The 16547-nt window shown below is 36.5% G+C and overlaps 1 protein-coding gene across 1 annotated transcript in view; it reads left to right on the top strand.

Moving 5' to 3' along the window:
- Positions 1-1146: 1146 nt before the first annotated feature.
- Positions 1147-16547, top strand: part of LOC122326998 (protein turtle homolog B-like) — a 36250-nt gene continuing 20849 nt past the window's right edge. Inside the window, 13 exon segments of the mRNA XM_043222214.1 lie at positions 1147-1313; positions 1433-1656; positions 2909-2937; positions 2940-3070; positions 4419-4560; positions 4657-4773; positions 4871-5021; positions 6431-6542; positions 10819-10994; positions 12000-12226; positions 12582-12666; positions 13764-13925; positions 15048-15093. Of these exon segments, the coding sequence (XP_043078149.1) occupies positions 1147-1313; positions 1433-1656; positions 2909-2937; positions 2940-3070; positions 4419-4560; positions 4657-4773; positions 4871-5021; positions 6431-6542; positions 10819-10994; positions 12000-12226; positions 12582-12666; positions 13764-13925; positions 15048-15093 (1769 nt within the window).

Here is a 16547-nt window from a genome sequence, read left to right as displayed (position 1 = left end):
ATCAGTGTCAAAATGTGCTTATGTCAGTTTAGTTAGCTGGTAATCGTAATGAAGTAATTGTACAATTAGTTGTAAATAGTTCAAAATAGTATTTGATCAAAAATACAGAAAAAGAATGAATTTTGTTAAATAATATTGCAATTAGTAATAACAGTTTTCTATTTGAATACACTTTGAAATATAATTTGTAGAGAAAAATATTTTCAGCATCATTACTCTAGTCTTCAGCGCTACTTGTTGCTTCAGACATAATTTGAATATGTTGATTTTTAATCAATGTTGGAAACCTGGACCTGTGATACTTTTATTTAGGTCCTTTAATAGAACCATGATTATTAAAAATTGTGTGTTACAACGTAACACTGCTATTCAGCGCTGCTTCACAGAAATGAGTTATATTTTAAAGTATAAAAATAAGAAACTTTTTTTGATCAAATACATACAGCCTTTGTTTAAAAGATCTTACTGATCCCAAACCTTTAAATGTTAGTGATTTGCTGAAATGAAACCGAACGGTGGTGATGTCCTACATTACTTATGATACAATGACAACCTTTCACTGTAACAAATTCTTTTAGATAAAGCCCAATTCCCAGTTGCCTATTGTATTACGTGAATGTCATGACATAATAGAGGAGGAATTCTCTTTCATCCTGAATCTGTGACATTGGTCTCACTGGATTGAGCGTGAAAACTCAGTAACAACCTTCACTACTGGATTATGCCTTTCATCACAGGCCAAATCATTATTGTGTTTTCACATTGAGACTATATGTATGCAGAATAATGCGGTATAACAGTTTTTCTTACAGTGTGATCATTTATAATTGATGAAAGGGTTACTTTAGTCTCCCGGCGATTCCGTCTCAGTACATTGGCACGAGGGGTGTATTAGCTTCAACTGCCGCTGTTGGGCAGGCTGACGCTTATTTGCAGCCGAGAGATTGGAATGGCCTTCTGTCCCCGGAGTCTGGAGCTGAATTGAAACAGTGACCTTGAGTCAGTAAGCCAGCAGATCACTCAGTCACGGCTCACATCCTCCACGCCAATAGACTGATGCAAAGACCATGGTTTTTCTAGACGATGTTGAGAAAAAAACACCAACAAAACCCAAACATGTTGCATTTGCAGTTAATAGTGACAGGGATGAATGCTGCAGAAGTGGCTGTGGTATCCAAGGCAACAGACATTTCATATTCCCTTGCTCAGAGGAAGCCTGTGTCGGACCAGTTCGAAGTGGCGGAAAGGATTATGCATCATAGAATTCCCAGGCCGCGGGAATTTTCACCCCGTCTTCCGAATCAGTCTCACTGGTCTGGCTGCCATGTGTGTAGCGAGCAGAGGCGCGAGAAAGTGTATTTGACAGTAAGTGGAAAAAAGGAGGGGGTGTAAAAGGATGACATCATCCTGTGTGGAAACCTCTTCTCTGCAGTGACGTCATCTGCAGACGCCCGGCGGGCTGGAAGCGTGGGCGACGGCGGCCTCGTTGGACGGCTGACGGCATTGCAGGTCCAATCTGTGCGTCGAGATTGCCTGATTATTTTCTCTTGCTTTTCGTTGGCAGCCCTGCTGCTCCGCCCTCGCGCTCGCTTTTCTTCTGTTGTGTTCTCAACTCCAGGTCCACTCCTCCCATCGTCCCGTCCCTCAGCTCCACTTGTGCTAAAAATAGACCCGGCTCTTTGCTAAGCGTTGAGATGGAGCAGTGGGTTTCTTCAAAGCGCCTTGCTTCTGAACGCCGCTCCTCTCGTTCTACGGCGTACTGCATGTTGGCTGATGTCTTCACTAACGAGAGGCTGTGATTTATGAGTCACACACAATTGAATCTCTTTACAGCATTATTGATAGTCTTGCTTTAGATGTTGTTCATGCAATATAAAGAAGGGAAATGTCATCAGAAATTATACTGTTGTTTATGCTTTGTAGCACAACAAAGGATCTAATGGGATAATTCACCCAGAAATGAACATCTTTAATCTCTCATCCTCGTGGTCACGCTCCAAAACAGTAAGCCCTCGGTTCATCTTCAGAACACAAATTGAGATTTTTTTTTTATGAAACCTTTGAGCTGTCTGACCATCCCATACACAGCAATGGATCTTGCTCACAAAAGTATTCTCAAAACTTCATAAAATCAAGTTTGAACCACTGACGCTCACATGGGACTATTTTAATAATGTCCTTACTGCCTTTCTGTGACAGATGCGTTGCTATCTATGCAGGGTCAGAAAGCCAGAGGATTTCAGAAATATCTTAATTTGTGTTACTATGATGATTAAAGACCTTATGATATGTTTGGAATGACACAATATGTGTTTATTTTCTATTTATGTATTACATTTCTTTCAAAAGGTTGGGGTTGTTATTAGATTATAAGACTGCATTTATTTGATTAAAAAAAGTACAGTTAAAAGTAATTTTCATGTATTTTAAAATGCATTTATTCCTGTGATGTTGAATTTTAATATGATCTTTCAGAAATCATTGTAATAAGCTGATTTGGTGATCAAGAAAGTGTTGTGAGATTTTAGTGGTAATTAAAAAAAAAAAAAAATTGATGTAAAAGTTTAGCATGGGAAAATTTGTACAAATTTTTGCATTAATTTCCATTATTTTGACTTTAGCTATTGTTTCCAAGGCACTTATTGTGCTGTACTACTATTAGCTGAGTAATAGTCTCAATGTGAGTTAGTTCAGGCTATGAGAGCAAAAAGTTCTTTATAGTGTACTTCTCAATCGGTAGTTGACTTATTCAGAGGATTTGTGTTAATGTTCCAGACTAATGACTCAGAGAGACATCCGGAACAAACTCCTCTCATCTGTCTGACAGTTTAACAATGCACAAGAGCGCCACTCAGATATTTCAACATTTATGCCGTGATCTCGTTTCTACTCTTCTTGTGTCTCATAGACCTCTGCCGTGTGGTAAACATGCCGCCTGCGTTATTTACGTGGCCATTGGACTGCCGGGGTACATCCGCTGCCCGGTGGATGCCAACTCCGCCTGTCACTTCAGTGAAGTGGAAAAAGACGGCCTGCCTCTGCGGATAGAGAAGGTGAGTCCAGCAGGACAGTGATCTGAGTGTTTTCACAGATGCTGTCGCTGGGCCTGTGTGAGATGGGTTTCATTCACAGTTCACACTGATCTCATAGTCTCACACAGACAAAGATCGCTGGCTCCTCTACAACTATAAAGTCAAACTGAGAATAACTGATCTTACAGTGAAGAAACAGGATATCTGTTTCATTCATTCGAACCTTGGTCTTCCTCTGTGCAGTTGGCTCTCAAGAGTAGTGTCCATGCAGCTGAAAATATGTAGGCTTTTAAGGTACATAACAACAATTATCACAAAAGGATTTTAATCAATTCGAAAGCCTTTTAGACACTTTTTTGTGAAAAAAATTGAAAGATATAGAAATTTAGGATGCATTATAAAGAAATAATCGTGAGCCAGCCATGTAAAACGATAACCTACTAGAGACAGTCTGCTGGTTGGTTATGGTCTACTCCCACTTAGTGTGTCTGCTTTTCAGCAAATTAATTATGTGATTTAGAGATTGCTAATCACCTAATTAATATTCATTATTCAAGCTGATATGGTGTATAAAATGGCCCCTTCCCTTTTTTATTTTATTCATACATAAGTGATTTTATCCATTGTGTCTATTAGCTTCAAACTAATTGCATATCATTCTCAGATGAGAGACAATTTGCAGTTTATATAATTTCTTACATGTATGTAATTTTCTTACAGTAATATAAATGCTTTTACACAAAGCAATTTACTTATTAAAGAACTACTACTGCCCCAAACTGTAAAACGTTTATAATGCTAAGATTAATTCTGTTCATTTGAATATGTTATCACAAAAAAAGTGGACATATCTCTCCCTCTCTCTCTCCTTCAGAGACACACACACACATTAACATACCTGCTAATGTTGCTAGTGCTACTCTTGATGACTTTATCTCTAACATCAACGGCGTTTCACGATTAGCCAAACACTTTTAAGAGATGCACAGACTCTGAGATAATTCACACACTTTCTCACTCTCTCTCTCCATAGTATAAGTGCAATAATTGACTCCAGACTGTTCAATTATTTGAAAAATAATTCACACTCGAGGTGGTGATGCGGCCATGAAATGAAGCTAGTTATTTTTCCAATAATAATCCTTACTTGAAACAGAAAAGTAACCAATGAAATTTTAATAGTATTTTAAAATAAAAATGTAGCTTTTGTAGATATAAGACTTAAAAAACAAATATCTTACTGACTACAAATTTTGAATGGTATTCTACAAAACATCTTGTTCAATACGCTCAGTAAAGAATCAAACATTGCAATGCTCTACTCTCTGAGATACAGGAATCGATTTCCCTGATTGTGTGTGTGCTGTTTGTTTGTTCCTGTTGCAGTACTTCTGGCTGGAGCCAAATGGAAGATGGGAGCATTCGAGTGTCTGAGGTGACAGAGGACTCTCTCGGCACCTACACCTGCGTGCCTTACAATAGCCTCGGTACAATGGGACAGTCCCCTCCCGCCCCTCTGGTGCTAAAGGTAAAAGAATGAAACATGGAGTTTCTTTTCAAGCTTATTTATCTCTTATGATATCATCTTTTGCATTAATAAAACATGCTGTTTGGTGGTGTATAGGACCCACCCAAATTTCTGGTGGTTCCTGGAGGGGAGTACAGGCAGGAGGCTGGTCGAGAGCTGGTCATCCCCTGTGAGGCAGAAGGAGACCCATTCCCCAACATTACATGGAGAAAGGTAGAAAGCATCCTTATGGATCCTTAAATTGACTCTGTATCATTGTCAACCCAACTGCAGCATTTGTTAGAGTTGTTTTCTTTTTGGTATTGAGAAGGTAGGGAAGCCCAGCAGAAGCAAGCACAACGCCCTACCGAGAGGCAGCTTACAGTTCAAATCTCCCAGCAAGGAGGACCATGGGGAGTGGAGTGTGTCGCTCCAATGTCGCTGACTGAGCATCACTGCCAGCACGCACCTCCTAGTAATCGGTAGGAGGCGTTGAGACAAATGGCGCTTACTCCATGACGACAAACACGACTTGAGATAAAGTGTTTTTTCATACAGCTGTGAATTTTGATCATGTTAGATTAAAGATTGTTGTTTTCATAAAGGTGCACAAAAACTTTAGTTCATATTTGCAGGACAACAGCGGTCTTCTGCATAACCTAAAATATCTGAATTATTTAAAAGTCATTGAAATTTCTATATAATTTTATAGATTATACTTTTTGGCTAATTACTATGTCTGTGCTCTTTTATTACTCATTTTCATTAGTTTCGCTTTTCTTTAGCAACATTTCTGATATTCAGTTTTTTAGAATATTTTATGAATACTAATATTTTATTTCAGCTTAATGCACTGCATTCGTTTTAGCTACATTTAAACTATGTTGAAAGTTAGTCAACTAAATATAATTTTTTTTTAGCTAAACTAAATTGATTGCAACCACTTTGCAACCAAAATTGTTAATTCACTTTTTTTTCTTTACACAGTGTATTGTTTAAACAAAACTGCTGTGCACTAAATCTTTGTAAAGTATTTCTCATTTATAATTACAGTATTGCGAACAAATAAGGGTGGATTTTATGAGAAAGAGTTAGTTATGATGTCCCTAATCATCCTTTTATATTAATGTAGCTCATTCCAGGGCACTGATATGACTTATCTCTTCATTTCATGTGAAGTCACATTAATAGCACATACCTGAATAGATTTTAGTTTAAAGATTACTTGCTTCGATACTTTGAAGTATATTCATACGCAGTATTAATAAGTATGTAATCTTATAGGATATAGCTTATAAATTCAGTAGAGAAAGGTAGCACAAATGCTAACATCCACATTGCCTCTTTCTATTAGTGAGTAGTGCAGCTGTGAACAAACCCTGCCAGCTTAGTCTTTATATTGCTCCCTGCTGTTTTGGCATGTACACCATTTTCTTGGGCACTGTTTGCATTTGTCTGACTGCAGTGAAACTGTCAGTTAAAGAAACTTTCTGATTAGCCAAGCAGCAGCTGCTAGGGCTAAACTGTTAGCTATTCAGTGAGTTCCTCTCAGAAAGCTTACTGTAGAAAAGTCCTTTAGTAGGTTGGATTTCTGTGGTGATATTATATGCTGTGAGCGGACTGCTACAAATGGTTTAGTGTCTTAGTATAAAGGGATTTTCCAGGCTAACAGTTAGCTGCTAAATAAGAGATAAAGGATAAATGATGCACACGGAGTCTGTTTGTTTGTGTTAAGCGCTAGTGTTTGTGTGAAGACAAGTGAGCTAAATTGATTTGACCGAGGGCTTTTTCACAGACAACATTTTAGGGAAATAAATGCGTGTGGCCTTTAGCATTTGCGTACAAGTGTGTTTGTATTGAGCGTGACACAAGTTGTCGCCCTCCCACACAGGCACAAGCCCACACGCCCCGCCAAAGTCCACGCTTCGGGTCTCGACGACCTCGGCCAACGTCTCGTGGGAACCCGGTTACGACGGCGGCTTTGAGCAGACATTCTCAGTCTGGTACGGCCATGTGTGAGTCATCCCAGCATGCTTTGCTTTCAGCTTCTTTTCCTAACTGTTGACCTGAGCTCTGCTGCTGCTGTGAGGCTGCTACATTTGGGGGCAATGGGTGGGATGGGCAAAACCTTTATAGGGGTGAGGTGGCCAGGAGGTCACTCCAATATTGAGCTGGAAACACCGTTAATGTCAAGCTAAAATGTTAAGTGTTATGGTCAGACTTTGAATTAATGAGAGAATACAGTCTAAGTCTTATTCATAACTTCCAAATAACTTCATAGTGAGAAGTCTTGAACAAAGATAATCATTCCGTGAGTAATACAGACCCACTGTTTTCTTTATTTAGTTTTTTTTTTTTTGTTCTGCTGAGCGTGTTAGCTAACATGTTGGCCTTGTTAATCTGGCTCATAACGATAGAATTGGAATGGAGTGATCAGGCAGTAAAATCCTCTCACAGAGTCGTTATGAGTCGAGCTGCATGCAAAGTACCTTATTAAGTTGACAAGACAATCTTGGTGTTGTGTGCAGTTTTAAACACTTCAGCACAATAAAAATAATGACATATATATGGGATTCGAAGAAACAGTCTGCTGCTGAGTGTTTAACATCAGTTGTAACATTTGTTATGGAAAATGCATTTATGACTGTGTAAGATTTTTTTATTATTATAGTCTAAAACTCTCTCTAAAACTACTCTCTCAAGAACCCCTAAACTAAACTAAAATATAAAAGCAGCTTTATATATTTTCTTTTACATTCATGCACACAGACCCATTCAAAATCAATAGTATTGTTATCCATTGTTTATCAATTAATTGCATTTTATTGTTTATGTACTACTATATGTTTATTTTTTATTTTAGTTTGTCGTAATAATTATTTTATGTGCTTTTGTCAATTTTATTATAATTTACAAGTCCTCTATTTAGCTTTTTATTTTAACTTAGTTTTTATTTTATTTTAGCTTTAATTTAATTTTAAAGTTGAGTCATTTTAGTTTAACTTATTTCAGTTAGTTCCCAAGAAAACATTTGCAAGTTCTTTTCATTGAATGTCCTTCAAATCATCTATGACTTTTCGTGTAATAAGCATTTTCTTTCTGGATATTTTTTTTTGTGTGTGTGCGAGAATAGAGTGACGTGAGTGTAAGTAAATGATGACAAAACTTTCATGGAAGCAACATATAATAGATATTAATCCTTATAATATAGAAAATAAGAAATTACACTGCAATGTTTAGAAATACTTCTCGGATGTGAACCTGGAGTTTATACATACAGTACAGTGGGAAGCCCTGAGAGATTACGGTGATTCTTATGCATTATACAGTATTTATTAATGCAAAGACTTTGACTTGTGCCTTCTCGCAGTTCAGTGCTAAAACGCTTTGTGGTATTTTAACTGCATTACAGAGAGCCAACTATTGCAAGTAAGTATTTACTGTATTATAATTTGAAAAGTTTTTATTACTTGCTTCAGTAAGGTGACATCCACAGTTTAAGGAGGTGCCCCTGAGGTACTTGATCCATAACGGCAACCTCTCGCTTCTGGCTTAATCAGCAGCACGCCTGCTCCTCCGCCTCTCTTCATCTCTCTGCAGCCCATGCCAGCGCTTTCTGCATCCCTGTGATTCTGCTCCCTGTGTGGTGCTGTCCTCTGCGATATTCACCCGGAATATCAGCATTCTATAGCTTTCTGTGCTCCTGCTCCTATAGAATGACACATGCTTCGTGCAGTAACCTTTGTATGTTTGCTTCCGTGGATACGAGCAAGAACATTTCAATCGTATATGTCTTTAAGGGTATGATTACTTGGGACTCACTCTGTTTTAAAACATATTTCTGAATGTCACACCAGGTAACAGATGGCAGCAGTGTTTCGTGGGAATGTAGCATGAACAGGTTTAGCCTGCTATAGCCCTGGAGACAGATTTCACTTCTTTTGAGCTATTAATAGTCATGAAATGTGGTTTTGCGTTTAGAGACACACATAGCTGTTATGGAGAAAACATAAGGGAAAGAGTAAGGATTATTTGGCCTGAGATAACTGTTTATTTTTAACACATTTTAATACATTTGATATTTACTCCTGTTTTTTTTTCTTTAATCAGTCATTACTTTATGCTTCAGTGTCACATGGTCCTTCAATTCTAACATGCTGGTTTTATACTTAAGAAACTTTTGTTATCATCACCATTGAAAGCAGTTGTAATGCTTAATATTTCTAGTAAAACATGGCTTAATATTGCTGTATTCTTTGAATAGAAAGAACATCATTGATTTGAAACAGAAATATTTTATGACAATTTATGTATTTATTCTTGTTTTGTAACTGTTGTTAATGCATATTTTTCTGGATAAAAATATTAATTCAATTAAAAATAAATAAATGAATCAAAATGTAATTTAATTTATGATTTTCTTCCTCATATAACGGAACCCTGTCTCTATGCGCTCAGTATTTCCTCACAGTTTGTACCTGGTACTAACTTGAGTCCTTCCGCTAACGCTGCAGTCCACACATGCAAAAGCTAAAGAAGAATAAAGCGCCCCATGGAGGATGAAAGCATGTTAATCCTCACCCAAGGGCCAGACCTTCCTCACGTTCCGCTTCCGACTTCTTCTTAGATCATCATTATCCTCTGGCCTGATGTGTCCACCACGGTGCCCGAGCAAACCTGTGCCAAGAGCTGACTAAAGGTGTCATTTGAAACATTGGGCAGTGTGACTCATGCTTTAAAGGTTGTGTATGAATGGCCTTTAAAGGTGACCCACGTGAGATTAAACAACAGCTCCCGTCAGCCTCATTGACGCAGATAGTTGGCGTGTTCCTGCTACTTCCTGTGCATTGCAGGAGGTGCCGAGCGACCGCTGAGATGCTGTGAATAACACACATCTCAAGAGCCTGTGAACTCTCAAGCTACAAGGGCACGAAGGAAGTAATCAATTAGACCTCAGTGGAATATTATGACTCACAAATAGGAACGGGGCGAAGAATGATGTATACACCCGATTCCTGACTGTTTTTTTGTTTGAAAGTCATTAATATTCCAAACGCAGTGTCATTTCAATAACTCAAAGGATGCCTGGGGTTTAGGACAGCGATCTGTAAGAGAATTATATATGGATGATATGATTGATATAATAGTATATATTGTTACTTTAAATATTTAAACATTTTTAAGGGAAAAAATACATTTCACATTTAAGGAAAAAAAACAACCTTTTCTCTCATGATGTATATGAATATTTTTTCTTAGTTGCAAGTTTGCGTCTCACAATTAATTTATTCCCTAATAACGTGTACAAACTTGCAATTCTGAGACTCGTAATTGCGAAGAAGAAAAAAATGAATTGTGAGATAAAAAGTTTATATATATTTATATATATATAAAGGTAATTGCAACTTTTTATCTCACAATTCAGTTTTTTTATATATTTTTAATATATTTTAATATATTTAATGTATTTAATATAACATTCATTATTATTATATTAGTTTCTATATTATACATATTACTTAATATGATTTACTTCTTGTTTAGGTGATCAGCGTTTTTAACATATATTCTTATTTTTGTGATGGATTTTCATATTTTAAGACTAGTTTGAATAGTCCTTAAAGGGGCAGTTTATTGCATGGTGTCCTTGCTTGCGTACAATGAAGGTCGAAGAAATTCAGCTTGAATTTAGTCGGGACGTCCAGTGGAGTCGTTTCATGCATGCCAAGGGCAGCAGTTTATCAGAATGAAGCATGCTGGCTGTAAGTACAGCTACACAAAGTTTTGAGCATGCAAAACTACTTGCGATTTCTATCCGCAACAGGCCATGATGCGACAGTCCAGGGTTTCTGTAGTTAAAAAAAACAATTCATTATTAGCATAAAACATTGCAACCATTCTAGCGGTTTCTAGAGATAGAGATGTATTATCCACAAGGCTCATTTCAAGCCATAGGTCATTCTCAAGAGATCCAGGGAAAAGGGCTGCAAGGCGTACAAGGCACACTGAAGATCGACGGGGATATTCTTGTAAAGATCAGCGGTCGAAAATGCATTCTTCAGAATTTCCTCTGGGAAACCGTGAGACAGTTTTGTGTTATTGGATATCACTGAGCATTCACACTGAGCCAAACAAGCAGTCTTTTTACGTTTAGCTGCAGGCAGTGCTCTCATCAGTATTGTGAGCGACATGGCGATCATTATAGGAGCGTGATGCGCATGCGCATGTGCACGCTTGTGCCGTGCTGAACTCTTTTTCCATCTGTGACTCCTCCTGCAGGGTGAAGAGGGAGCAGTTAGGACCGCATGACTGGCTGTCCATGCCTGTGCCCAGCGGGCAGCACTGGCTCCTGGTGCAAGGCCTGGAGCCCGAGACGGCCTACCAATTCAGCGTCCTGGCCCAGAACAAGCTGGGACGGGCCCGTTTCAGCGAGGTCGTCACTGTGAACACACTAGGTTGGCCACCAGCACGATACAACTTACGACAACAAGATCGTCTCTGCCTGACAGAAATGCATTTCTTAGTAGGGACGGGAATGGGAGGGAATTTAAGGATTACAGTAGTTTTGATCCATGTTAGGATGATTATTTTAGTAAATCTGGCTGATACTGATAAGCTGACAATTTTAATGGTTTTGTAAAAACTTCTACATGGATATTAGTATTGGAAATACTACAAAATAGTATTGAAATAATATTTTGCCAAAATAAATGGGAAAGAATGCACTAAAATCTGAACTAGTTAAAACAGTTTAAATTTAGGCACCATAACTTTATATGTAAATATTAATTTAGAGATTTTTTCAGTTATTTGAAATTTACATTTAACGGTAAAATTAATAATGGTTTTAAGATTGTCTTGAACTGAGCAGTAGATACCAATAAATCTAAACGTTTAATACAATGATAAAAACATCTAATATGATAATAATATTGTATATAATAAATGATATGGTAGGGTAATACTAAAATCATTACATATATCACTACAGTTCAGATGTTTGAACTGCATACAGATGTTTATTTTAATTTCTGTTAAATTTATAATACTATTTATATGAAAGAATTTTATTTAGCTAAGATGAATCAAGTTAACCAAAAGTGAACGAGAGCAGTGCTTTGTACGTGCAATCATGATACTATTATAGTTTTTATTAAAATTGTAGTAATTGTATTCATTTTAATTTTAGATCAGGTTTTAGTCATTTTGTTATCTATCTATCTATCTATCTATCTATCTATCTATCTATCTATCTATCTATCTATCTATCTATCTATCTATCTATCTATCTATCTATCTATCTATCTATCTATTAATACTATACTATTTAACTATTATAGCCCTGCTTTGAAGACATTTGCATTTATAATGCAACAAAAATGTCTAATAAATGCTGCTCTTTTTAATCTCCCGAAAAACATCATGTTTAAATGATCCAGTGGTTTACTTTGTTTCCCTAGTATTTCCTATAAGTACCCCAGAACCACTGGTGCTGCTTACCCCACCACGGTGCCTCACAGCCAACCGGACACAGCAGGGAGTCCTACTCACATGGATCCCTCCAGCCAATCACACGTCGCCAATTGATCACTACATCATGGAGTTCCGCCTCGGGGAGAGGTGGGATGTTCTTGATGATGCAATCCCTGCTGGAGAGACAGAGCTATTGGCTAGAGACCTGGTTCAGGTATGCCTGTGATAACCACTTCAAAAGATTGACATAATTGACATAATTTCTGCAGGTGAAAAAGTGTTTGAGCGTAAACTATGAACTTGGTGCTTTCATGCTGTAGATCTAGAAGTATAATTCACTCACGACAATCATCATTCGGTTTGTTAAGTGTTCATTCGGAGGGGAAAAAGCAAAGGTGGGAGGATCTCCCTCAAGGTTTTACACTAATGAAAGATTACAGTGTCTCTCTTTCTTCTATTTTTGTATATTTGTGACATTTTGCAAATGTGCTTAAATTACTTCACACTCCTTCAGAGTTTTCTAGCCATCTATTTAAAGGAAACATGCTGCACGTGTCATTGTTTTGCAGGAGGCCTGGTATGAGTTCAGAGTGATGGCAGTTATGGAGGACCTTGTCAGTGAGCCCAGTAATGTAGTGGGAGTCTCTAGCACAGGTCAGTGCTCTGAGGATTTTTATAGTCCATATGGGTTTTGAAAATGTACAGTGAGATTTATTGCACATAATATCATGTTATACTGTTATATTTCTGTGTAGGCCCACACAAGCATTAATGGAGTGAGTTGATTCTGGTCTGATGAGATTCTGCTGCCATCTTCTGGATTTAATATGAATTTGTCTGAAAGAGCAATGTGCTCTTTTTGTTTTAATATTTTTTTATATATATATATATATATATATATATATATATATATAGTTTCTATCTACTTCAGTGACTCTATTATTAGTCTAGTTGTATTGAAATGTTTCAATGTCTCAAACCTTCACATCAAAGAATAAATACTGTCCAAAGAAAGTATGTTAAATTTTGGAAGAATGCTTAGAATTTTGTGAAGAAGTCTCTTACGCTTTCCAAGACTGAATTTATTTATAATAGTAATATTATGAAATATTATAAAACAACTGCTCTCTTTTAATATATTTCTTGGATGCAAAAAAGCAGCTTTGATGCAGCTATTACTTTTGAAATCATTTTCAATGTTGTGCTGGCTGATCATTTTGTAGAAATGTATGCTTTTTCAGGTCTTCTTCAATTAAGTGTTTATTTGAAATAGATTTTTTTAACATATGTAAATGTAACATAAATATATATTACTGTCACTTTTTCATCAGTTTATTATACATTTATTATTATTATTTTATTTTATTTTCAATTTTACTAACAATCCTTATTCTGTCACCACTTTCCAGGGACTGACAGTTACCTCTGAATGACTGAATTTACTAAATAGATAGTTTGTGCTCTTCAGTCAGAATTCAATCACTACTTAAAGTCAAAATAAACACGAGGCTGCCATTCAGGCTTTGCTTTCATCTCTCAAAGCATCCCACAGTGAGTTTGAATGTATTTTGAATGTCTTTATGGATCAAGATAGGCGACTATTTCATTCTATTTCAATCTTTCAAATCGTCCCTCCTATTAAATAAATCATTCGGAACGAGCTGTATGGTTTATTGTTGAAACAGCCCACACTAAGAATGAAAGCTCTTGTGTGTGTGCGTGCTGAAGGCGAGCTTGTTTGTGTCTTTCAGACTACTTCCCGCCGCCTGAGGTGCCAGACGAGGGGCTGGCGCGGCCGGTGGTGGCAGGCATTGTGGCCACCATCTGTTTCCTGGCAGCAGCCATCCTCTTCAGCACGCTAGCGGCCTGCTTCGTCAACAAACAGAGACGGCGTAAGCTCAAGCGGAGACGAGGTCAGTGGTGCCCTCGCGGTCAGAATGCCCTCCTCTTTCTCATCCAACCCCATGCCCTTCACATCTGTTAATTTTTTTGAAAACACTAGAAGATTAAATAGCAGAAGATTAAATAACATCTACCAAAGTAGATTTTGTTTGAGCGCCGTGAGCGTTTCTGAGAAGCGTTTGAACTCACCACTAGATAAATTAACATTTCTATGAGATGCGTTTAAATTCTATACAGAAATCTCTGTTGAACTCAAAAATTAAAAATACGTCAAATCACCATTATAAAACCTGTAGATGGCAGCAGAGGAGCACTTTTCTTATTAACTTATTATTCATTCATTTCTACCTTTTACTTTATATTTTAAAATTTGTTTATAAAATATCAATATGTGTTTTCTGTGTTTATTTTCTTTTTATCTATAAAGTTTTTGGTCAGGTCTATATAACACCATAGAAGAATAATGGTGAAATATGTAATAAGTACAAAATATAATGTTTCTGCATGAAAAATACATTTTGCAGATGTTACTGTTGTTAATAAAATATATTTTTATAAGCTTCTCACTTTAAGCTTAGTGTTTTTCTATCAAATGTGTGTATATATATATATATATATATATATATATATATATATATATATATATATATATATATATATATATATATATATATATATATATATAAATACTGTATATACACATAAAATAAATAAGAAATTAATTTGTATTATTACTAATTGCTGCACTTAGTAATGCAAAACTATAGAAATTATATATTTAAATTATTTATATTTTTAATACTCCCACACAGTACGCCCTGCATTATTCAATCTGCTCCTGGTGCCACCATCTGCAGAATTTATATAATTTATAAGAATACTGCATATTGTAATTTCTATAAATTTAATCTATTTATTATCAAAGCATGTGGCAATAATACATTTAAAACAGGAAATAATTTAACGATTGCATCGGCGCTAATTTAAGGTATGCCCCTAAATTCTCTGCTTGTGCTCCTAAAAAAATGAAGTCAGGGGTTACAGTGCTCCTAGTAAAAATCATTAGCCTGGAGCCCTGAAATGAGTCTTTTTATGCATGTCTGAAGTCTGTAATCTGGTTTTCTCTTCAACAGATCCCCCTCTGTCTATAACACACTGCAGAAAGAGCGTGGAGACTCCGTAAGTAATGTCTTTTAAGAACTTCCCCTTCTCCTCGCACCTCAGTTTATTCAGACAGAGAGTGGAGTGCGCTTCATAAATCAAGGCACCCGACAGAAACGCCCTCTCGTTTAAAGATCCTATTAGAAGAGCCATTAATTACTGCTCAGTGATAGGCCAGTGATGTAGTGTGTTCATGGACTAGACGGTCTAAGTTAATTTCATCAAAGAGCGGTTTCTTCATTTTTTCATTATTCAGGATTTCTAAATACTTCTCTTCCGTGTTTGCCTTGACGTGCTCTTTAGATCGATGGCTCTCTATTGTCTACAACAAAATGTAGTAAATCTAGCTTATTTTCTGTAACTGTAATAATTACCGTATGATTAAAATTAAAAGTGATATGTGTATGTATATGTATGTATGACCGTTCCACGTCGGGAAATCACATCTTTAAAATTAGGCTTCTGGATTTAAACCCTGTTAGGAATCCCGATTCTTCAAATGAAAGAAAGAGGTATTGAGGGGGCAAATTCCAATAATACATTTCTTGATAATATAGCTTATTATAATGCTTGTTTTGTCTTATTTAAATCATTTTAAGTCTTCTCAAGCCTCTTTGGAAATTAGCCCTGGCCACCTGCTAGAGATTTGCTGCTTTTGTGCATTCTTGTACTGGCTTATTCAAATCTTAGACACTAATCTAATTCTCTATATTCAGGTTTTGTGGTTATAGAGAATTAAAGCCAACTAAATGTAACATAAGCTACGCATTTTTGGAGGTTTAAAGATTTTAAATACTCAATTTAAAGACACGTTTCTGCTTGCACATTGTCAGAAAATCTATCTGCCACTTTTATTACCAAATGAGAGGTGACAGAAAAATACAACCAAAGCTGCATCATTATCGGTGCATTACAGCATTTATTAACAGCGTTGGAGGTGATGCATTACGAATAACACATTTGATCCCATTTTAATTAACCAGTGTCTTCACTACTGACCTTCAATGGTCCAGTTCAACCTCACTACGCAAAAATGACACGTTCGTGTTTCATTTTTGTTATTTTGGAATAGTGTTGAATTTTCTTCTCCTGCGTCATGTTCTTCATGCAATTTGTTTGAGCTGTGCCCTCTGCTGTCCAGATATGAATTTACACTTTCTTCAGCCTGTGGTGTATTCATTTCACTTTTGTTGTGAAAGTTCTTTTACATTTGTAAGTTAATTTGTTATATAAAAAAACAAGCAGATTTAATATGTAACACATTAGTTTGCATTAAAAGTAAATAAGTAATGCATTTACTTTCATTTATTAATGACATTTGACATTCATTTCTATTTTTTCAGCAACTGACCTTGAGTTTTTTGGCTATTAATTGGCAGTTTAAGTTATTGTAGGGATAAAGTGCTGTTTGTGTGTTCCTGCTTGATAAATTGACTGGGGTTTTGGCCTGCTGTCTATGAATCTATATGGTT

Source organism: Puntigrus tetrazona, chromosome 21 (genome assembly GCF_018831695.1).
Source record: "Puntigrus tetrazona isolate hp1 chromosome 21, ASM1883169v1, whole genome shotgun sequence".
NCBI lineage: Eukaryota > Metazoa > Chordata > Actinopteri > Cypriniformes > Cyprinidae > Puntigrus > Puntigrus tetrazona.
Note: the sequence above shows the minus strand (reverse complement) of the source record. Positions and strands in the feature narration are given on the sequence as shown.